The 22,637-nt window shown below is 52.7% G+C and overlaps 1 protein-coding gene and 1 non-coding gene across 3 annotated transcripts in view; both read right to left on the reverse strand.

Annotated features, from left to right (window-relative positions):
• The window catches only part of COG1 (component of oligomeric golgi complex 1), a 12,164-nt gene extending 1,875 nt beyond the window's left edge, over window positions 1-10,289 (reverse strand). Inside the window, exons 1-12 of one of the 2 annotated variants that reach the window (XM_069544057.1) lie at window positions 9,892-10,289; window positions 7,867-8,111; window positions 7,536-7,717; window positions 7,230-7,400; window positions 4,994-5,150; window positions 4,035-4,245; window positions 3,370-3,660; window positions 2,875-2,970; window positions 2,193-2,339; window positions 1,568-1,729; window positions 656-783; window positions 81-189 (exon numbers count right to left, since the gene is read on the reverse strand). In XM_069544057.1, coding sequence (XP_069400158.1) covers window positions 81-189; window positions 656-783; window positions 1,568-1,729; window positions 2,193-2,339; window positions 2,875-2,970; window positions 3,370-3,660; window positions 4,035-4,245; window positions 4,994-5,150; window positions 7,230-7,400; window positions 7,536-7,717; window positions 7,867-8,111; window positions 9,892-10,266 — 2,274 coding nt within the window. In that variant the 5' untranslated portion in view covers window positions 10,267-10,289. Of the gene's footprint in view, window positions 1-80; window positions 190-655; window positions 784-1,567; window positions 1,730-2,192; window positions 2,340-2,874; window positions 3,661-4,034; window positions 4,246-4,993; window positions 5,151-7,229; window positions 7,401-7,535; window positions 7,718-7,866; window positions 8,112-9,891 lie in introns of both variants that reach the window. The other variant, XM_069544056.1, reaches the window with a different exon arrangement.
• An 11,097-nt stretch (window positions 10,290-21,386) lies between these two features.
• On the reverse strand, window positions 21,387-21,460 carry TRNAG-CCC (transfer RNA glycine (anticodon CCC)). The gene has a single exon. It is a non-coding gene; the product is annotated as a tRNA-Gly (tRNA).
• Between the last annotated feature and the right edge of the window lie 1,177 nt (window positions 21,461-22,637).

The following is a 22,637-nucleotide window of genomic DNA, read 5'->3' on the forward strand; positions in this document are numbered from 1 at the left end:
GTTACGCGGTGGGCAGGTCTGGGCTGTGACCTGAGCCCCTGGCCCTTCACTCAGAGCAAGTGTGTTCTCCCACGACTTACGGAGGTCCGCTGCACCAGGCGGCTGAGGTTGCCGTGAAGGTGGGGTGTGAAAACGTCCAGGTCAAATGGGTCGATGAGCGTTTCCAGGTAGTCAGCCACTTTCTCAACTCTAACGAAAGGGTTAAGATGGTCATTCTCCAGCTTTTGTAGGACAGAAACCAAGCTCAGGCTGTTGTAATGCTGGAGAAGTCCTGGAACGGGTGGGTCTGTTCTCCGTAACTGCTGCCTTAGCTCCACTTGTCACTGATCACTGTGCTTAAAGAATCCTTAGGAGTTTGAACCTGGTGGGATGTCTTCTAAGTCAAGTACATAACTTCCCCATATTGTTTTCAGGAAGGGCACTGGAGGCTCAAGTTACACTTAACAGTTGGTAGGCGGACTCAGAGGAACGAGACCGAACTACCGACCCTGGAATCGATCCAGTGGGTGGCCATTCTTTATCTTGCTGGTAACGTGAGCCTGAGTTGTGTTGAGAATAAACAGGGAATGGGCAGGAAGAGGCGGACTCCCGCGGCTTCGCAGAAGGGGGCCGTGCAAGGCAGGAAGAGACGCGCTGGGAGGGTGGGCACGGCTACCTGGGGTCCTGTCTGCAGCGGCCGCTTTTCATCTCTTCACCCCTGGCTGTCAGGACGACACTGAGGTAACGCAGATCATAGAGCAGCTGCAGTGCCCGATTCTGGGTCATTGGAAAGGCACCTTCTTTCTGCAAATGAATTTCCCATCCCCACCCATTAAGGTGAGAATAAACAGCTTCGTGTTTTGTCTGTGTTTCAGCTGGTTATTTCAGAAGCTTTTTATACTCAGAAGGCCAGTTTTATCTCATGACAACAACAAAAGCAACTTACAGTAGATACTTGGTCTTGAACAAAACTAAAAAGCTAATGGCAGGGAGGAGAGCCGGTCCTTAGAAAAAGGTCTCAGGTGCTGCAGACGGTCGCTTTAAAGGAAAAAAGCTCCCGGCATGAAAGGGGAGGCCTTTTTGAGGACGCTCAGGAGAGAAGACTCATCTGAACTCTTTCCCAAGTCAGGAGCTGGTCCATCTTAGAAACAGGACTGATGAATGGGAGTAAGCTGGAGGTAGGGGGCTTCCAGCAAGTGACGGGCGGGGGGCTGGGCGATGCACGCCCCTGACACAGGTGGGCTCTGCTGCTCCTCTCCCGCCCCCCGCCCCCGCGCCCCATCTACGTGCCCGCAGCGAGTCCTGAGCAGACGGGTTAATGATCTGCCCAGAGCCTGCCTGACCACCTGACATGGCTGGGTGTGCACAGCACATCTCTACTTTGAAGTTTTCGTCCCTGCCGCCTTATGGAAGCTGCTTGGCCCTGGGAGTGGGGGTGAGTCAACTCCCAGAGGCGGAAGCCACTGCGTTAGGCTGTCCAGGGTGAGTGGGCCTTAACACCTGGACTCCTGGATGAAAGCTGCCCAAACCCAAGAGCAACCTGGGGCTTTTACTTCTGTTCTTAACAGGAAGAAATTGGCAGGCCTACCTTCAGCTGCTTGGCTTCTGAGAGCCTCTCGTAGGCGGCAACTACTTGACCCAGGCAGCTTTTCAGCATCTCCTGCAGGGTTACCTTTGGCAAGGCATGGCCTCCAACTCGATTGATTTCCTGGCACAAGCTAAACAGGAAGGACTGGACATACCAGGACGGCTAGAGGGACAAAGGAATGCTGAGTTGCCAACTTGCACTGATTAAATGAGACGTGCGGAGAGTGGGCTCCAGGAGCCTAACGAGGCTTCTGCTTTGGGACTCTGACCCGGCCAGTCCGCCCCCTCAGAGCAGACCAGTGGACAGGCCCGAGTGGCGTCTGCCCTCATTCCCCCGGTGCCCTGGGCTTGACCCGACACGCTGCTCGCCGCTGCAGAGTCCACTGCAGGGCAAGCTGTTTTCTAGCAGAGAGTCTGTGCTACAACAGGAGAGGAGCTGAATGGGCTTCTCAAACCGTCCACGGGCTTGGCTGTCCGCCCACTTTGCCCCACAGGAGGAAGGCGCGCATACTATCCGCTCTTCCTCAGGAGCCGCATTTGGATGATCCTTCCTAAAGCCGCTCCTTCCCACAAAGCAGGCTTCCCCCGTTTCGGTTCACAGGCCCCTCGTGGTGGCCCCTGCTCACCTGTACAGGGAGTCGGATCTTGGACGTGATGCTGCTGCCAGACTCCGCTTCCTCCTGGATTTCCAGTTCCTCCCAGCTGGTGGCTGTGGCCAGGACAGAGCCAGCATCGTCTACGAGTAATGACTGGGCGAATCCATGGGCCAGAACCTGGTGATGAAACCCAGATATCCACACAGACCACTCAGAGCCTCTGTAGAGTTTGCGTCAAACTACTTGAGTGATCGTGCGGCCAGCTTCCGCCGCACAGGTTGCCTGTGGATGGCGAGTGGCCGAGATCACTTCCTTCTGACCAACTGCTGATACCAGCGGTGGGGTCTGCCTGCCGACTACGCTACACAGGAGACCCCTCTGAAGACCCCAGTGGAGGCGACAGGGATTATATTTACGTTGAAGATCAGAGAACAGAGCCCCTTGTCCAGGAAGAAAGTCTTTCCTTCTCATGAGATCAAAGGAAAGAAAAAAAGAATCCAGTGTTTCAGTCTCTAAAATCTAGGCTAAAATAAATAGGCAGTTTTTACACTTGAGCTCTCTGGCAGAGATAAAGCAACTGTGAAACAAGAATGGTTATTCCCTTACTATTAAAAGGCCTTGCTGAGCTTGGCCAGCCTGGACTATGAGAGAGGGACAAGGTGGGGAAGGAAGCCTGGCAGGCACGGAAGGAGCGTGCTAACGTGTCACTCACCCTCACGACCGCCGAGCCCCACACCCGGTAGCCTGTCACGCTCCGCTGCAGGAGGAGCTCTTTCACGTCCTGCCACCTGGCCTGTGTAGGGAGGACCTCCTGCGCCTTCCCCTTCCCCTGTTTCTTCAGAGCCCGGGAATCCCGGGCGGGCTGCTCGGGGCTCCCCGATCTTCCCAGGATGCACTGCTTCAGGTGGGGACACAGCTCCCCCATGGACTGGCATAGTCGGGCCATGAAGAGGGCAGAGTGCAGCTTCGCCCCATCGAGCACGTCCTGCTGCCCTTGAATAGCCTGTTCGATGCTCTGCAGCTCTGCCTGGATGCAGTCCGCGATGTCCTGGATGCAGGCCGTGGAGTGCGTCCGCAGCGTCTCCTGCACGGTCTCCGCGTCTGCGAATCTGTCGAAGGCGCAGCTCTCAGCTGCCGCGGGGGAGGTGTCCTGGCGGGGCGACGGGTCACCAGAGGGGAGGTAGGCCAGGAGGTCCTCCAGTTTCACCTTCAGTTTAGAATCCAGGGCGGAGCAGAAGCTCTGCACACAAGGGCTAACAGCCTGTGCCTTCATGGAGAGCCCGCTGCCCTGAAACGGAGCCCGGCTGGCCACGCTGACCCAGGCGGCATCAGGGGGCAGGTCGCCGGGGCTCTCGGACCACAGGAAGACAGCCATGTTGTGCTCGGAGTGGAGGTGCCTGCCTGAAGCCGCGCTGCTGCCTTCAAGTTCCCGCACGGCTGAAATGAGGAGCTCCTTGGAACCACTGGAAATGGAGTCAAAGCCTTCTTTGGTGAGAGTCTGAAAGAGAACAGGAGAAGAGTTCGAATCCCACTTGCTTCCAGGAAATCTCAACCTAGAGCACCGAGTGGCAGACGACCCCAGCGTTGTGTTCTCCCCGACGCTCAGAGATAGCCCGGCGGCGGTGGCAGAGGGGTGCGTCGTCACTGATGGGGGCGGACGCGTCCCCAGCCACCCGACGGGGCCTGGCCTCTTATGCAGCAGCAGACTCTGTTCATTTTTACAGCTCATTATTCAGAAGAGTCACCCGGGGCATAAGTTGGCAGGGAAAGAACGTACTTATAGGAAGCGGTGGGAATCTACCCAGATAGTCAAAAGGTGGCACCGGGCAGGACTGGCCAGCGGGCAGCTGGCCCGTGGACTTCCCACCTCACCTGCAGCCGGTCAAGGAACAGCTGTTGCATCAGGTCCTCCCAGAACAAGAGCGGCTTGTCCAGGAGCCGCCGGCAGACCACATCCCAGCTGTGGTGGATCGACTCGTTGGCGAGTAACCCCCAGATGGCATCCCGGATCCCCGCCAGCCCCTTCGTGCTTGTCACGTACATCAGCAGGCTGCTGATCCCGTTTCTGATGTCTTCATTACACCTGCAACAGAAGCATTTCTCTGGGGCTACATAGTCTCCTCGCCTTTGTTAAGAAAAAGAGCTGGACTCTACTTGAAAACCTCTCAACTGAGTCCTACTATATAAATATAAATGTCTGTATGTCTCAGCATGTTTATAAAAATATATATATGTATATATAAATAGCATTTCTGGCTGGATGGGAGGTGGCGCCTCCAGCCCCTTCACCAGGCCGACCCTTACTCCCTGAACCGGCCTGTCTCCAAGGAAGTCTAGAGCCCCAGAGCATGACTTCAAAGAATTTGACATTAACATATACACAGTACTGTACAGGAAACAGGTAAACAAGAGGAACCTAGTATCGCACAGGCAACTGTACGCAGCACATGTAGCCTATAATGGAAAAGAATCTGAACGTTATTTTCAGAATTCGGAAATCAGAATTGGCATAACTGAATTATGTTACTGTACCCTTGAAACTAACACCACACTATAGATTAGACGTCAGTTAAAAAAGCACAACTGCTCTAAATAAAAGCATAGGAGTGGCAGGACTCAGGGGGTTTAAAATCCTCCACACAGTATGTTGAAACACACATTCCTTCTTGGTTCTCCCGGAGGTGGCTAGCGGCTGTGAGGGCGGTGGGAGGTGGCTGAATGGGGGGCCGGCCCGACCCCAAGGCCCGCCGGAAGGCCCGGCCCCTCCCGCTTCCCCATGGCCATGCGAGGCGGCGGTGCTGGCGGTTCCCGCTGCCCCGGGAGCTGCTCACACGTGGATCCACTTCTGCAGTGTGTCCCTCAGGTACTCCTGGCTGATGGGATGCGCCAGCGTCCGGAGAGCCGGCTGGAACTCGACAACGGGCGCGGGCAGGTGCTTGAACCAGCTGCACAGCTTCATCTCGTCCTGCAGAACACCAACACCCTTTCCTGGGGAGACGAGGACCAAGGCGGGGGCGTCACCGGGAAGTCAACACAGGACCTGGGAGGGGTTTCCAAAAGTCACCCAGTCTTTCTCTAGGGGCAGCCAGACTGGACCCCGGAAAACAGGGGGAGAAAGAAAAGTAGAGTAGCTCCAGGGGCCCCCTCATCTGGGAGGGAGTGTGGCACAGAAGGGGAAGGAGAGAGAGGAGGAAAAAAGGGCTGTGTCATCCTCGCATTTTAAAAGCAGTTGCTGAGCTCAAAGACAGAGCAGGATAGATGAGACCAACTGACACACGTCTGCCTGCCACCACATTCTGCCCCCTTCCCTTCTTCCTTTTTCTTGTCTCTGATTCTGGACTCTCCTGAGGCTCGGTCCTCCGCCACCAGCTCCTCCTACTGATGACGTCATCCACCTCCAAGGCCTCAAACAACAGCCATGCGGATGCAAGGCGGGTGTGTCTCTCGCCGGACCGCTCACTGCTCTGCTCTGGACCCACAGTTGCCCGTCCTCTCTAGTCCCATTCCAAGGTCTCAGCTGTTTCCAAGGCAAGGTTTTCAAAAGTAAAGTCATCATCGGCCCTTTTAAGCCAACTCCTTTTTGAACCCTCCTACTCTGTCGGGAACATGGCCACCGCGGAGAACAGTGTGGAGGTTCCTTAAAAAACTAAAAATAAAGCTACCATGAGATTCAGCAGTCGCACTCCCGGGTGCACATCTGGACAAAACCATAATCTGAAATGATATATGGACCCCAACATTCACTGCATCGCTGTTTGCAGCAGTCAAGACACGGAAGCACCCTAAACATCCGCTGACACAGGGACGGATAAAGGTGTGCTCTATATATACAATGGAACACTACTTGGGCGTAAAGATGAAGTCATGCCATTTTCAGCAACACGGACGGACCTAGGGATGATCACACAAATTGAAGCAAGTCAGAAAGAGAAAGACAAACATCGGATGATATCACTCAGAGTGGAACTTTAAAAAAATGATCAAATGAACTTATAGAAAACAAACTTACGGTTACCAAGGGGGAAAAGAGGGGGGAAGGTTAGGAGTTTGGGATTAGCAGATATAAACTACTATATATAAAATAGATAAACAAGGCCCTACTAACAGCACAGGGAACTGTATTCATTGTCTTACAATAAACTGTAACAGAGCTTGAACAGCAATGTTCGAGTCACTGTGCTATACACCAGAAATGAGCACAACGCTGTGCGTCAACTGTACTCCAACCAGAACAGTCTCCTTTTCTAGTAAACGTGGACACCTCCCTTCCACACTCTCCACAGCCAATCCCTCAACAACCATCTCCTAAACACACGTCCGCGTTGTCCAGTCAGCTCCGTCTCTACTGCCCCCACCACCTGTCACCTGGTTCGTGGTGACAGCCTCTCAAGTGAGCTCTCAGCATCTGCTCCACCGCTCGGGGAACCACTGCCACGTAAAGGCCACGTGCATCTAATTCCAACTAGGACAAATGCCACCAAATAAAAGCATCTGTTCACTGGTCACGAGAGAAACCGGCCGCACACCTCCTCACGCTCCTCCCCTCCCACCACTGCCCCCGCTTCCTTTCACGTCCTCAAGTTCAAACATCCTCCTGGCCTCAGGACCTTTGCACCTGCTCTTCCTTTTGCCTGGAACTCTCTTCTTTGCCTCTTACTCAACCTTCAGGTTTCAGTTTAAATATCCTGTCCTGGCTTCCCTGGCGGTCCAGTGGTTAAGAATCTGCCTTGCGATGCAGGAGACACGGGTTCAATCCCTGGCTGGGGAACTAAGATCCTACATGCTGCAGGGCAATTAAATATCCTGACTTTGGTCCCTCCCTTCACTGCTACCAAGTCAAGCTGCACTCAGCCTGGAGAGCAATGACCAGGACTGATATTAAGCAGATACTGTGGATTCGTGAGTTCAACATCTGCCTCCACCCCTAGACTGTGACCTCCACGAAAGTGGGGCCGTATCTGTCCAATCCACTGCGGTATACCCAGGGCCCAGCACAGCAGCTGGCAGATGGCAGGTGCCCGATAAACGAATGAACCAGGCAATAGAAGAGGCTGGCTAAGAGCTCACCGCTAGGGTGCTGGCTGGTGATGCTGTCCAGCGTGGAGAAGAGCAGGCCACACGGCAGCGAGGGGTCTGGCAGCAGCCCCTCTGGTAAAGTGTAGAAGAGAGCGTGCGCTTGGCTCAGAGTGGTGGCCAGCAGCTCCACCAGCGAGCAAATCTGCACCTTGATACCAGCACCTGTGAGAAGAAACCACCTTCTTTTAGCAGCGTCCTTCGGTAAAGTTAGAAACAGAGAACCCTCTGGACTCCCTCAGCTCATCCTGCTCCATCCCCACATCAGAGGCCCACATCTAGGAGAGAAGCCACGCCCACCGTGGTGAGGCTGGTTGAGAAGTTTCTGGATTGCTGCCTTTCTGGCCAACAGGAAGTCGGTCAGGGCTTGGCGCGGAGAACTCTCTTCCAAGAGCATGACAGAGCACAGGGCCTCGGCCACAGCCTGGTCGGACACGGCTTGCCGTTTGAGCAGCATCTTGCTCTCGTGCAGGATGGTTGACCTAAAGAGATGATGGCAAAGGTCACAGGGAGCTTCTGACATCTTCGGAGAAGAGCCCTAGTACATGTGGAGAGAGAAGACACGCTCCATAAAATCAGAGCAGTGCAGCATGGCCATCACCAGAGACGGTCCTGCTGGCGGACCACTTACCGGAAGTGGCTGGCGGCCGCCACCTGCCGGATGAGTATGGGGAACCGGGAGAGGACCGGGCTGTGTCGGGAACTGGAAGACTCCAGCTGCAGCAGCTTGTGGAGGCAGCAGCAGAGCAGGTAGAGCTGGGCGGCGTGGAGAAACCGCGAGGCCTCCATGGAGCTCCAGATCTTCTCCGGGATTTCCAGGAGAAGCTTGATCTGGGCAGCCATGCTGTAGAACTTCTCCTGGGATGGCTGCTGGGGCTGCAGGCAAAGGCACAGAGCTGAGTCAGGACAAACAAGAGCCAGGTCAGCGTGGGGCCGGCTAGGGGAGATGTATGGGGGGTCCAGGGGTACGGAACTTTCATGAACTTGGATTCAGTGCCGCTCAGCAAGGCATCGAGGTTGGAAGAGCAGAATTACTGGAGTTAAGTTTTTCCTACCAGGTCTACCTTTGCCCTGTCCCACAGAGGGGCAAACCAAATCTGGTCACCCCACAGGCAGGTATCAGGGACCCCTGGGGTGTCTCGGCCCAGAGCCCACGCGTCGCCCCTCCAGGGAGCTTTTGACCTTGCTGCGTTTGATGGTCATGCTTCCTACACTTTCTCCTGCTGCTGTGACTGCCTTGTGGGCTTCGCTGCTGGCTGTTCCTCTTCACCAACCTTCCCCTGAATTTGGGTCCAGCCTCATGCCTCTACTCATCTTAAGTCTGTCCTCTCTCTTCACCGCTCTCTTCCCTGAAGCGTCACCTCCATGCAGATCACAGCACAGCACGCAGACCTCACCACTGCCCATCGAGCCTCTTCTGCTGTGTCTGGACACTTCCCCTGGGACTTTGTTTCATTCTATAATCACTACATTTAACACGAGGCTCATCTTCCTACCAAAAATTACAGCCATCTGACCTCCCTCAACATGTCTGCACAGACCACCACATCCCAGGAAGTCCACGTCCTTCTGATGGTTCTGCTGACACGTCTGCGCCCAGGTTCCCGCCGTCACTTCCCGGGTTCCACTGCAGGTTATGGTCATCTCACCCTTACGTGGACCCGAAAACCTTGCTCTTGCACTCTGTGCTTTCTCTCTCCCCTCCAATCTATCCTTTTCCCTTCCTGTCAAATGACATTCTTCAAAGGTCATGTAGATCTTATGTTTGCCCAGTTCTAAGTCAGACACAAATGGGAGACTGAACTGAACTGAGTATCTCAGCCTGGTGGTCAAGGGTTGCCTGTCCTTCCACTGCTTTCTTCCAGGGACCTTTGAATCCACCGATTCTCACGGGGGCGGGGGTGGGGGGGTGAAGGGGGCGTGGGGGGTGGCGGGGTGAAGGGGGGGCGGTGAGGGAGGGAGTTACTTTGGAGTTTGTGTGCAGGCCTCTCATTGAAGTGGCTTCTCTTGTGGAGCCCCAGCTCTAGGGTGTTCGGACTCAAGAGCACAGGCTCAACAGTTATGCTGCAGGGGGCTTAGCTGCTCTAAGGCATGTGGGATCTTCCTGGATTAGGGATCGAACCTGCTGTGTCTCCTGCACTGGCAGGCAGATTCCTTATCACCTTAGTTCCTTAAAATGAACCTGTTCCTCTATTAAAAGATGAGAGCCCGGGGACTGGTGGCTACCCTCCAACGACCTGCTGCAAAGGGTCGCAGGCCTCTTTGCAGCCTGGAAGTTGTTCCTGGGAGTGGAGTGGGGGTGGGGGGCGGGAGGAAGGAACGAGCGGGGAGGGGAGGTGGTCGACACGGGGGAGAACTGTTCCCGAAACGATGTCGGGAAACCGGGAACAGGGCTGAACACCCAGCGTTTCCATGAGAAAGGAAGCCCGGCGACCCCAGGACTGAGGTGAGGGAGGCGAGGCCTGGAGCCCGGGAGGCTCCCGAGGAGCCGCGGGGAAACGGCCAGCAACGCGGGGAGGGCGGCAGGAGTGCCGCACGCCGGCCGCGGGGGCAGGGGGCGGCGGGGGCGCCTCCTGAGGCGGGTGGGCCCCGGCCGGGGCGCCCGCCTCCCCGCCGGGCCAGGCCCGCCGGGCCGGGGCGCGGGCGCGGGGCTGACCTGCGGGTCCCGCGGCGGCCGGGGCGCGGCCGAGCCGGCCCGGCGGAGGCGGGCGCAGTACTGGTCGGTGGCCCTCACGGCGTCCACCAGCCCCGCGGCGCAGCGGCGCATCTGGCCGATGGTGTCGGCCGCCTCGATCAGGTCGCGGTACCGCTCGCCCACCATCTGCCGCAGCTCCTCCTTCTTGTGCTCGATCTCGGCGCGCACCTGGCGCTCCAGCCCGCGGATCTCCTCCGCGCCGTGGGTCTCGAAGAGCGCCGCGGGGTCGCGGAGGTCCAGCCTCTTCAGAGCCGGAGAGGCGGCCGCGGCCGCCATGATGGACGCGTCGGCGCCCCAGCAGGGCACTTCCGCCCGGCCGCGCCGCCCCGCGGCCATCTTGGTTGAGGGCGGAAGCGCTTCCGCCCGGTGGGTGGGGGCGGGGCCGGGCTTGTTCGGGGCGGCCGAGGGGCGGAGCCAGTGATGGGCGGCACTGTTTTTAAACTGGTTTTTTTTCAGTGGTTGGGCGGCACTTTTTAAAAACGGAGCCTGTGTGGCTGTTGGGTCGCTGAGCCCGCAGGTGTGTTGGGGCGCAGCCTCACTCAGGTCTGAAGCCTCTCCTAGCGCTGGTGCAGCGCTTCCCCGTCGCGATTAAATGTCCTCAAGCGCCGGCGGTCTGATTATAACCCCTCCTCGGGATGCTCTGGTCCCCTCGCCAGGCCCCTCGCGGCGGCGCCGGATCGCGGTCTTTCCCCTGCGAGGGGTCGATGGCACTGGGCCCGTCCCCTTCCCCTGGGTCGGCCTTCTTCTCCTCCGGGCCCTCGGCCGGCGCCGTGTCCGGGTCGGGCTGGGAGCCGGGTGGGCGCACGGAGCTGACCGCTGGACCCCCATCCCTGGCTCTCAGCCTGCAGCTTTCTGGGGCGTCCTTGTTCGTTGTTTCCTCTGGGCATCCACCGAATGCGATGTTAGGAAGAGGGACCTGGGAGTCCGTTTTCGTTCATTGGAAAGTAACTTCACAGATGCTCGGGACGCGGTCGGAGCGCAGGGGTGCGCGCGCGCTCGTTTGCTTCTGGTTTTCATTGCTCGGTTATTTCTTTTGGGTTTTTGGGTTTGGTTTCAAACCAGTGTTGTACCTTCAAAGATGTTTCCCCTGATAGAACCTTACATTGGCACCAGTGCGGCGAGGAGGGTAGTGGGCAGTGAGGAAAAGACTCAAATGCCTGCTTGAGTAAACGATGCCTGGGAGGAGGGGTGGGGTGGGGGTGGGGAGGACGCCTAACTGACTCATAATAAAATTTGGAGAGTATGACCTGTTTCTTCTAAGTGTTTCCAAGACCCTTCATTTGCCCCCCCCAAAAAAAAATTATTGGAGATTTCATATGCACATTAATGCAGAGAGAATGATACCGGTATGTCCACCAGCTGGGTCTTACAGTTACTCAGTCATGGTCAGCCTCATGAATGCCCCAGCCCCACATCCTCTCCCTCCCACCATCCCCATGATTTTGAGACAAATCCCAGGCATCAAAAAATTTCAGTCTGTCAATTGAGCCATTCCTTTATAGTACTCTCCCTGGAGGAGGAAATGGCGACTCACTCCAGGATTCTTGCCTGGAGAATCACATGGACAGGGGCGCCTGGCGGGATACAGTCCATGGGGTTGCAGAGTTGGGACATGACTTAGCAACTGCACAGAGATAGTATTCTAGTTTACCTCACCGTAGCCCTGCCACCTCAGAGAAGGCAATGGCAGCCCACTCCAGCGTTCTTGCCTGGAGAATCCCAGGGACGGGGGAGCCTGGTGGGCTGCCCTCTATGGGATCGCACAGAGTCGTACGCAATTGAAGCGACTCAGCAGCAGCAGCCCTGCAACCTAGGGTATTTGACAGGTGGGTAACCTGGGACCCAGAGAGGCTTTAAACCCAGAATGGATTTACTAGGTGTAACTGTCAAAAGTCCATCCACAACGTGATCCCATGTACACTTCAGCCCTGGAAAGGAGGTAGGGATAATTATTCTGTCTGACAAAAACCCCAGAGAAGCTCATTTATTCCTGCCACATAATCAGAGACAGAACAAGCACTGAGACCTAGAATTTTGACTTCCTTTTCTACTTTCTCTTGCAACGTCCCACAAACTCAAAGCGCTTCCTGGTGGCAGGTCTGCTCTTTGTTGTCACTGCAACCCCATCTGGTAGGGACACTTGCTGCTGCTTGGCTTCCCATCGCCCGCAGGATCTCTCTTCTGTGTTTGAGAATCACCGCTGTCTGGCAACATCTCTCTGTTCCACTCGCAGCTGAGCTGGGATTGGCCGATCAGACACAACCCTCCTGGGACTTTAGATGGAGAGCTAGTGATGTCAAGGAGCAGGGAGACTTCATTTTGGCGGTGACAGAGGTGTCCCCTACAAACATCCACTCTCCCGGGGCAGCAGAGACACTGAATCCAACTGTAACATCCAGCTGCCAGCAACAGCCAGGGGTGACCTCCCCAGTGTCTTGTGTTTCGATTAGATTCTGAAGGTTCACTTTCCTTGGTTCCTGTCTCTTTGCTGAGCAGGGTTCCCCAGCTTCCCCAGGGGTTTTATGGGCAGTCCAATATCTTATTGATATATTTCAAAATCAAAACACTTTCAGTTGCTTGCCCTAGAGACTCCAACTGACCTATACCCTCTGAGTTTCTGGATCCACGAATGAGAGTTTGGCTGGCATCTTTGGAACAGCAAGCGGGAGGAATGTCAGCAATCAGCTTGGGTGCGGGGGCCTCAGGGTTGGCATGGGGTGGGCGGCCCTGGCGCACACAGCTGTCATTTCAGGTAGAGAAAGGGCAGGCTGACATCGCAGCAGAGTGTGTTCCGAAGGCAGGGCTTTCTGCACGCCTTCTCTCTGCCTCCCCAGCCAAGTTCCCCCGGCTGCCCTGAAGATGCCACTGTTGCTCTTCTGTTTGCAGATCCGAGAGCCCAACAGAGGCTGTCACCAAGCCGGCTTCTTGCCTGGGCGCTGGGGGACTCCAGGGGCTGCGGGAACTGTGTGTTGGACTCTTCACTCTCCACGGCCCCTTTCCCAGCCCCTCTGCATGGATGTGGCAGTGAGGCTTTCTTCTTCCTCCGCCTCCTGCTTCGTGGTTCCAGTAAAACCAGGATGTGGGCACGGAGTTCAGCTCCAGCAACTGGGCAAGGCACTGGGCTGGGAGCCAGGGCTGAGATGTGAAATAGTCTTTTTTTTTTTTTCTTCGAGGAAGCGCACAAGTAGAAGGTAGCTCCTCATTTTATTGCCATCTTAAAAAAAAGAAAACTTACTGTTTTATACTAGATAGAGCCGATTAATAATATTGTGATAGTCCCAGGTTCATAGCGGAGTGACTCAGCCACACATAGACGCGCATCCATTCTCCCCCAAACTCCCCTCCCATCCAGGCTGCCCCATAACACTGAGCAGAGTTCCCTGTGCTACACAGTAGGTCATCTATTTTCAATATAGCAGTGTGTACATGTCCATCCCAAATTCCCTAACTGTCTCTTCCCCCAGCCTCCTCCCCCAACCATAAGTTCATTCTCTAAGTCTATGAGTCTGTTTCTATATTCTAAATAAATTTATTTGTATCATTTCATTTTAGATTGCACATATAAAGGACATCCTATGATATTTCACCTTCTCTGTATGACTTCCTTCACTCAGTATTTTGCCATCTTTTCATTTTATTTAGAGATGACTGCATGTGTATATGTGTATCTTGTGGCAACTCTTTTTTTGTTGTTGTTAACTTAAAAATATATTTATTTATTTTTGGTTGCACTGGGTCTTTGGGTCTCTGTTGCTGCGTGTGCATGTGGGCTTTCCCTAGTTGGGTCGAGTGGAGGCTGCTCTTGGCGGTGTGCGGTTTCTCACTGCAGCGGCTTCTCTTGTTGTGGAGCGTGGGCTGAAAAGTTGTGGTGCACATGCTTTTTTGCTCCATGCCATGTGGAATCTTCCCGGACCTGGGATCAAACCCGTGACCCCTGCATTGGCAGGCATAGTGCGCCAACTCCTGAGGACAAAATTTCCTCCTTTCTCCTTAAATCTTTTGGGGTAGGATTTTAAGCAGGCAGCGTTTTAAGTTCAAGAGATGACATTTAGATCACCCTGGGCTCCTGAAATCAAACCTAGCATTCTGCCGATAATAATAGCTGTCATTTCAAGCACCACTTCAGCACTTTGCATGCATTATATTTAATTCTCACAGCACTTCTATAGCATAGCTTGTCTTCCACTCATCTGATTGTAAAACAGGGTTTCATCAGGAGCGAGGCACCTGTCCGAGATGACACAGGCAGTCGGTGGCTGAGTCAGTCTTCGGATCTCAGTTAGTCTGACTCTGCGGTCCTTGATCTTTGTCACATTACTAGCTTCAAAGAAAATTTCAGAACATCAAAAGCCAGAAGAAGCAGACAAAAACGAAGCAAAATTCAGACGGCACTCGCACTGCCTCCTGCCCTTTGCCCAGGAGTGAGGATCTGCAGGTTCAGGCGGATGCAGGCCCCGGGCTGCAGTGGTGTCCAGTGACGCGGGAGCCAGTGACCCCAGGGCGGCCGTGCCCAGGGGCCCAGTTGTCTTCGTGCTGGAGGGCTGTCTTTGAAAACTGGGAACATGTTCTGACATTTTCCCTTTCTCTGGGCCCGTCAGCACTCTTATCTCCCTCAGAACATTGAGGGGGCAGGTTTCTCCTCCCTTTTAAATAGAAATACCGCAAGCCAGCCAGCATCATGCCTAAAATAGAAGGGTTTTTAAAAACACATTTTCGCAGATCCCACGTGTTCTCCTTCATTTATGCACTGTGTGGCCTCACATCTGGACCTTGGCTCCCTGATGGAAGGGTTCAATAAATATTTGCAAAGTGAGTGAATAGCGTCCTACCTACATGTCGCATAGTCACGAAGTGTCTGCCCAAAGGCCACGCTGGGAAAGGCAGAAGGGGCTTCTGTCATCGGTCACCTAATAGCTGAAATGCTAAAAGCAGTAAGATGGTTCTGACCTGTATCACAACCACTTCAATGCCTCATTTCAGTACCTTTCTTTTTCTTAAGATTTTTTTTGATGTGGACCAAAGTCTTTACTGAATTTGTTATAATATTGTTTCTGTTTTTAAAAAAATATTTATTTCTTTAGGCCGCTCAGGTCTTAGTTGTGGCACGTGGGCTCACTAGTTGTGGTGTGTGGGCTTAGCTGCCCAATGGTATATGGGATCTTAGTTGCCCGACCAGGGATCAAACCCGAGTCCCCTGCATTGCACGGGGCATTCCTAACCAGTGGACCACCAGGAAAGTCCCTGTCTCTGTTTTATGTTTTGTTTTATTGGCTGCCAGGCATGCCTGATCTTAGCTCCCTGACCAGGGATCGAACCCGCACCCCTTAGAATGGAAGGTGAGATCTTAATCACTGGACCACCAGGGAAGTCCCAATAGCTCTTCTTTTATGACAGGTGGCTGCCTTTTTGGCATGTCCGTGTTCAATCTCAAAGGGGAGCCTGCTGAATCTTAGGTCTGTCTGTCCACGGATGATGCTGGAGGAAGGGCGCTTCTCTTATAGATTTAGGATGGAATGGAGGCTGAGCACAACAGAGAAGAGATGATAAATGGAAGAGACAGAGTAACCAAGGGACATTAAAATAAGACATTTAACTCTGGCCACCTCATGTGAAGAGTTGACTCATTGGAAAAGACTCTGATGCTGGGAGGGATTGGAGGCAGGAGGAGAAGGAGACGACCGAGGATGAGATGGCTGGATGGCATCACCGACTCGATGGATGTGAGTCTGAGTGAACTCTGGGAGTTGGTGATGGACAGGGAGGCCTGGCGTGCTGCGATTCATGGGGTTGCAAAGAGTCAGACACGACTGAGTGACTGAACTGACTGAACTGAAGCTAGGAGAAGGGCTTCCCAGGTGGCTCAGTGGTAAAGAATTCACCTGCCAGTGCAGGAGATGGGGGTTCCATCCCTGGAGAAGGAGGGAAGATCCCCTGGAGGAGGAAATGGCAACCCACTCCAGTATTCTTGCCTGGAGAATCCCATGGACAGAGAAACCTGGTGGGCTATGGTCCATGGGGCAGCAAAAGAGTTGGACATGACTTTGTGACTAAACAATAACCACAAAGCTAGGAGAAATGGAAAAGGAGAAAGCAAGAAGGTAGAGGGAAAAAAGGAGAGGAATCTGACAGCAAATGAGCAGATAGCAAAGAAAAGAAAGGGAGATTTGTTCTGGTATAGGATCGATTGTATCGATCAAAGGAGTGCCTGGGGCGGGACAGGAGATCCAGTCACAAACCACTGCCTGGGGTGATTGAGACACTGGGTGTTCGCCCTTGGCTGACATGCTAGTAGGGTAAGAATGCCTCCGACAGTCGTCTTAACATCTCTGTGTCAATGTTTATCAGCCTGTGTCAACTAGAGGTGACATTTGTCGTGGGAGGGATGGTTATTTGACTTAACTGTTTACAGATACCGGAGACCCTGCCTTCAACAAATAGCCAGGCAGGCATCACATTTGATGCAGAGAGCCTGGACGTCTGGACTGCCCACAAACTCAACACCTTCACTAGAAAAGGAGATATCAGAAATCCCACTCCAAACATTAGTTTGGACCCTTAATTAGTGCGTATTTGAGCGCCTGCTATGTTAGTTAGCTCTGTTGATGCAATGGAGGATCGAAGAGATATTTGATGAACAGCCGATGATCCTGTAGCAATCTCTCATTTCTCTTTTTTAAACTTTTAATTTTGTATTGGGTTAAAGCCCATTAACCATGTTGTGACAGTTTCAGGTGGGCAGCGAAGGGACACAGCCATACATATACCTGTATCCACTCTCCCCCAGACTCCCCTCCCATCCAGGCTGCCCCATAACATTGAGCAAAGTTCCCTGTGCCATACAGTAGGTCCTTGTTGGTTCTCCATTTTATTTTTTATCTGTTTGCTTTTTAAAGTTTATTTAATTGCAGGATAATTACTCTACAGTATTGTGGTGGTTTTCGCCACACACCAGCCAACATGAAGCGGCCACAGATGTGTGTCCCCCCATCCTGAACCCCCCTCTCCTCCCTCCTCACCCTTATCCATTTTAAGTATAGCAGTGTGCACGTGTCTATCCCAGACTCCCTAACTGTCCCTTCCCCCACGTTCTTCCCCCCTCCTCCCCAACAACCATAAGCTTGTCCTCTAAGTCCGTCTCACTTGAAGCGTCCTGCACTCTCTTCCCTGCTCCACCGTTCCGCCCTGGCCGATGAGCTTTCGCACATGTGTGGAGAAGATGGAAGTAATCAGGAAGGTCCTCAAGTTAAGTCCCCTAAGTCCAACTCTGCATCTCACCCCTCCCACCTCTCAAGGAGCTCACGCTCTTCTCTCTGCTCCATAATTTTCTCCTTCTCAGCGGGATGGTTTCCATCATCTCAAAAATATTCCCTAGCGTCTCCCGTCTTATAAAGACGCTCCTTTGTCTTCCAGTCTCCTTCCAGCATGCCCACCTCTCCCCCCGTCACAATGAAACGTTTCGGCCTTTGGTAATTGCTGTCCCTACAAGACGCCCCCACTTCTCTTCTCCAGCTCCACCCGTTAGGCCTCCTTGCATCACCACTGCCTCCACTGAAAGACCGCCCTCCCCATCTCGCCAGTTTCAGTTTCAGCAGTCACTTCGTTTCTGGACCTTTCAGCAGCCTTCAGCATGGCTGACCCACCCCTTATTGACACAGTTGCCTCTCTTTTAATTGGAGGATAATTGCTTTACAATATTGTGTTAGTGGCTGCCATACGTCAACATGAGTCAGCCATAGGTATACATATGTCCCCTCCCTCTTGAACCTCCCTTCCACCTCCCTCCGCATCCCTCTCCTCTAGGTTGTCCCACAGTGCTGGCTTTGAGCTCCCTGCATCATACAGCAAATTTTGCAGCACTATTTACAATAGCTAGAACATGGAAGCAACCTAGATGTTTGTCGACAGATGAGTGGATAAAGAATTTGTGCATATATACCGCAGAATATTACTCAGCCATAAAAAGGAATGCATTTGAGTCAGTTCTGTTGAGGTGGGTGAACCTAGAGCCTATTACACACAGTTGCCTTTTGACTTCTGTCAAGACAGCATCTTCCATCACTCGGCACTTCCTCTTAGTCGCCTTTGCTGGCTCTTCTTGCTTTGCATGACTTCGTAACATTGGAGGGGCCCAGGCTCAGCCTTAGCACGGGTCCCTTCTCAGTCTGCAGTGCCTGACTAGGTGATGCCATCCTGCCCAGTCCCCTAAAGACTCAGAGGGTCGCCCCAAGGGTTCAGGTGGAGACTATGATGGCAGTGCAAGTGTAGAGAAGGGGAGAGGTGTTTGCAGATATCTCCTGCATTTGTTCCTCCAGCCCAGGGCTCCTGGATTATACATCTAGCCGCCTCCTTAGACTCTTCACTTGGGTGTCTAAGAGGCATCTCAAACCCAATACGTCCAAAGTAATCATTCTCTTCCTGCCACCCTTCCTATTCTCTTCTCCAAGCCAACCCTGTCTCAGAAAGTGGCACCACTGAGTTATTCATGCCAAAACCCCAGGAATAATCCTCCATGCTTCTCTCTGTCCACACCTGATCCATTTTCCAATCCTGTAGACTCTTCCTCCAAAATAGGAGTTGACAAACTTTGGCTATGAAGTCAGAGAGTTAATGGGTTTTGCAGGCCCTGTGGTCTCCGTAAGAACTGTTCAACAAGGCCACCATAGCAGGAAGTCAGCAGTAGACAGTAGGTAAGTGAATGGGGATGGCTGTGTTCCAAGAACACTTCATTTACAGAAGCAAGCCAGGGGCCGGTTTTGGCCCGTAATTTGCTAATCCCTGGCCTTTTCCATTTCCACTGTTACTACCAGAGACCAGGTCATCAGTTTCTCATCTGAGCCACTTACATTGCTTTCTCTTTTGTTGGTGGGATCTTAGTTCCCAAACCTGGGATTGAACCCACGCCCCCTGCGTTGGAAGCGTGAGTCTTACCATCAGACCCCTAGGGAAGTCCTTCGGATTACCTTCTAATTCCCCGTTTCTACTCCTGACCCATTAGTAACTCTCTTTGTTATGAAAGCAGCTGCATCTTTCAAAAGTGTGAACCAGGCCCTGGGTGTCCCCTGCTTCAACCCTTCAGTGGCTTCTCCCCTTTCTGGGGCAAGTTCCGACTCCTAGCAAAGACCATCAAGACCCTGCGTGACTGGCCGCATCTCAGCCCCCTCTTCCCTCTCGTGCTAGTCCAGCCTCACTGGTGTCCTTTCTGTTTCATAAAGAAGGCTTGACTCACCCCTTTCTGAGGCTTTCACTCTGCCTGTTTGTTTTATCAGATGTTCACGTGGGGTCACCTCCTCTGAGAAGACTGCCCGGGTCACCCCAACTTAAAGTAGGAAGCGTTAGCATTTCTAAAGGACTTTTTATATGTCAGCCACTGTTATAAACTCTTGGAAATGAACTGCCTTATTCAGTTCTCACAGAAAACCCCCTGAGCTAGATCCTGTTCTTATCTCTACTTTATTGAAGGGGAAATTGGGGCCAAGAGAGATTATATAATTTCCCCCAAATGATTGAGGAAGTGGCAGAGCCGAGAAATAAACCAGGCTGTCTGGCTCTGGGGTCCACGACCTTAGCATCGCTCTTTACTGTCTACGTATCACATTTATCATAACGTTTGTCGCTGTGTTGTGATACATGCTCATTTATTTATGCATCTGTTTGTTGAGTGTCTCCCCTTCAGCTTGGAGAAGAGATCTGATCTGTCTTTTGTCTCATCAAATTCTCAGCTTCTAGACCAGTACACATAGTACTGTGTCTGACACACAGTAGATACTCACTCTTTGTTGAGTGTGTGAAAAATAATTTAACTTTGTAGTAATTTATTGGTATGCTGACGAGTCTATAAACATTCAAAATACATCTTATTTTAGAATTACTATGAAAGAAAGGAAATGATTAGATTCATTACTCTAATTGCAAAAATGTTGAATTCATTCGTAATCTGCTCAGCCCTCCCCTTACCCCCAGAATATGTGAACTCTTTGGGCTTTTAAATGTTATTTATGAAATGAGAAGAGTCTTGTGGTCATTTTCACCTTCTTATTCCTTTTCTCGTTGCTTCTGGGCTGTGTACTCTAGGACAGCAATCCTAAGGGTCAGGATGAGTTCAAGGGAAGGTGGTCCCTTCCAGTGTGGTTGAATGTTTTCAACTGAAGGACACATCTGTAAGAGGAGCTTTTTTATTACAGGGCTTCCCTGGCAGCTCAGCAGTTAAGAATCTGCCTGCAATGTAGGAGAGGCCGGTTTGCTCCCTGGATCGGGAAGATCCTCTCGAGAAGGAAATGGCAACTCACCCTAGGATTCTTGCCTGGGAAATCCCATGGACAGAGGAGCCCAGTGGGCCATAGTCCGCGGGGTCGCAATAGAGTCAGGTGTGACTTAGCAACTGAACAACAACAACGACAACAACAGCAACATGTTATTGCAGTAATCCTGCCCTCACCAGTATTCTTGTGTGGGAAATCCCATGGATGGAGGAGCCTGATAGGCTATAGCCCATGGGGTCACAAAGAGTCGGACACAACCGAGCAACTTCAGTTTGCCCTCACCTTGCTTAGCGAAGTATGTGGCCTCCCAGGCACCCATAGCTGCCACCTGAGAATATTTGACTGTAATGATGAAAGAAGGGATATTTTCCTCTTGGATACAGCATAATTGGAAGAATAACTTGGGAGGAAGCAGTTGTCAAGTCTCCCTTTCCTGGGGATAAACCATTGGCAGGATCCTGTCTTATCCCGGGACTCACACAACCTACAATCATGTGTCAGTTAATGAGGACTTAGACCACGAAGAGTTCAAAGACTCCGGCAGGGAAATCAGATCGCCGCGCAAACTGCCGTTTCAGGAGGAGGCGTGCTTGGGGGAAGCCTTGTCTCTCCTGGACTGTGGACTTTGTTAGCTTCTGCTGTTTTGTAAGCTCTACCAGGTAAATCAGAAATGGAAAACTGCTTGGCCTGAGGCTGGGTGATCAAAAACTCTGAGTTCTTAAGACTTGGGAAAATTTGCTCTTTGAGTGTCTGCAAATAGAGTTTGGGGGAGAATGCCACCACTTGGCTAAAATGTATTGAATCTTCTTCTGATAGGTTTTTGGTACAGGCGCGGATCATGGAAGAGTATGCTACTTGACCTTTGAATTTGAAAAGCCGTGCGCACGACTTTATGTCTTGCCAAGGAGGCTCACATAGTTGCATTCTGCGTCGTCTGCCCAAAGCAGAATCTCTGGGTGTTAACCGCCTGGCATCTTGTGTGAGTGGGTGGAGCTCTAATCCTGCATTCCATTTGCCGCTCCTGAGCTGTCCAGGGGTTATTTTCTGAAAACCTAGTTTATCCTCTTAGAATTTGCTAATTTAAAAAATTATATTTATTTATTTGGCTGTGCCACATGGGATCTTCCATCTTCATTGCAGCCTGTAGGACCTTTAGTTGCAGCTTTCAAACTCTTGATTGTGGCACGTGGGATCTAGTTCCCCTGACCAGGGATTGAACCTGGGCCCCCCACATTGGGAGTGTGGAGTCTTAGCCCCTGGACCACCAGGGAAGTCCCTATCCTCCTAGAATGTAGAGAGTGCTTTTAAGGCCGGAAGGCCCCCAGGGCCCCTCAGTTATGCCCTCCTGCACCTTGGTGAGGTATGAGGTAACGGTAGGGGTGGGTCCGGGGGTCCAGTGGAGGGTAGCTTAGGTGGTTTGCTCACCTCCCTGGTGGTGCAGTGTGCAGGGGGCATGTGCGGTACTCTGCTTTTGCCCTGGGCTCTTCAAAAGTGGCAGTTGGATTTTTGGTCTTTTTGTATCTCGTTGTTCATAATTTTGCCCCAACTGCATGCCTGCAGTTATTTTTTGTCTGCTATCGTTTCTTTGTATTTTGTTGCTCAAGGAGATGTGTGTCCGGGTGCAAGCCTTACAGCAAAGGGTCCCAGGTCCCAGCCTGTCTCAGGAGAGGAGCAAAGGAATGTAATAGGATTCTGCCTGTGGCGAGTGACATCGCAGGCACAGCTCCTGGTCCCGCCTCCCCCGTGGAGGCAGCTCTCGGGGGCTCTCGTAGCCTCCCCCTTTTCAGCGCTCCGGCTGGTGATTGTCTTCCATGTTTGCCTGGACTCCAGGCTCCTCATCCAGCTCTGTCTGCCCTCACCCCATCCCTCTGTGTGCAGCTCCTCCCATTACATTCATTTTAGTTAAACCCCTCTGAGTGTGCCATCTGTTTCTAGCTGGACTGTGTGCCATGCAGATGGTTATAGACCCCAGATTAGCGCCATGACTCCCCCGCCCCGTTAGCACCAGGCCCCAGTCCAGCCCTGATATCACCCCGGGGGAAGAATGAACAGCTCAGCAGTTTAGAACACATCGTGCACCCGAAGTTTCTGCAACAACTGGACAACAGGAACCCCTGTTTAGCAAGGGGAGACCTCGTATCCCCTGTCTGTTCGGGTGCAGACAAGTTGAGGCTTAGCAGAGGAGGAAAGCCCTCTAGGCAAGAACACTGTGTGGACAGAAATCGTTTAGCGCCTTACTGGGCGGTGCACGATCCGCTTACTTTCCTGTGCTGGGCTTGCTTTATCTTGCATCATGCGGTCAGTTTATGTCAGGGCCAGGTGAGTTTTCCTAATGGCAGGATCAGAAGCCGTGGTTTAATATTAGCCAATCTGGAAAATGTTCGGTGGTTTAATGACCCAGAAGTTTCTGGTCTTTTCTTGCTGCGATGAAAGGCGAGGGGAATTTCA

Source organism: Ovis canadensis, chromosome 11 (genome assembly GCF_042477335.2).
Source record: "Ovis canadensis isolate MfBH-ARS-UI-01 breed Bighorn chromosome 11, ARS-UI_OviCan_v2, whole genome shotgun sequence".
In the NCBI taxonomy this organism is placed as follows: Eukaryota; Metazoa; Chordata; class Mammalia; order Artiodactyla; family Bovidae; genus Ovis; species Ovis canadensis.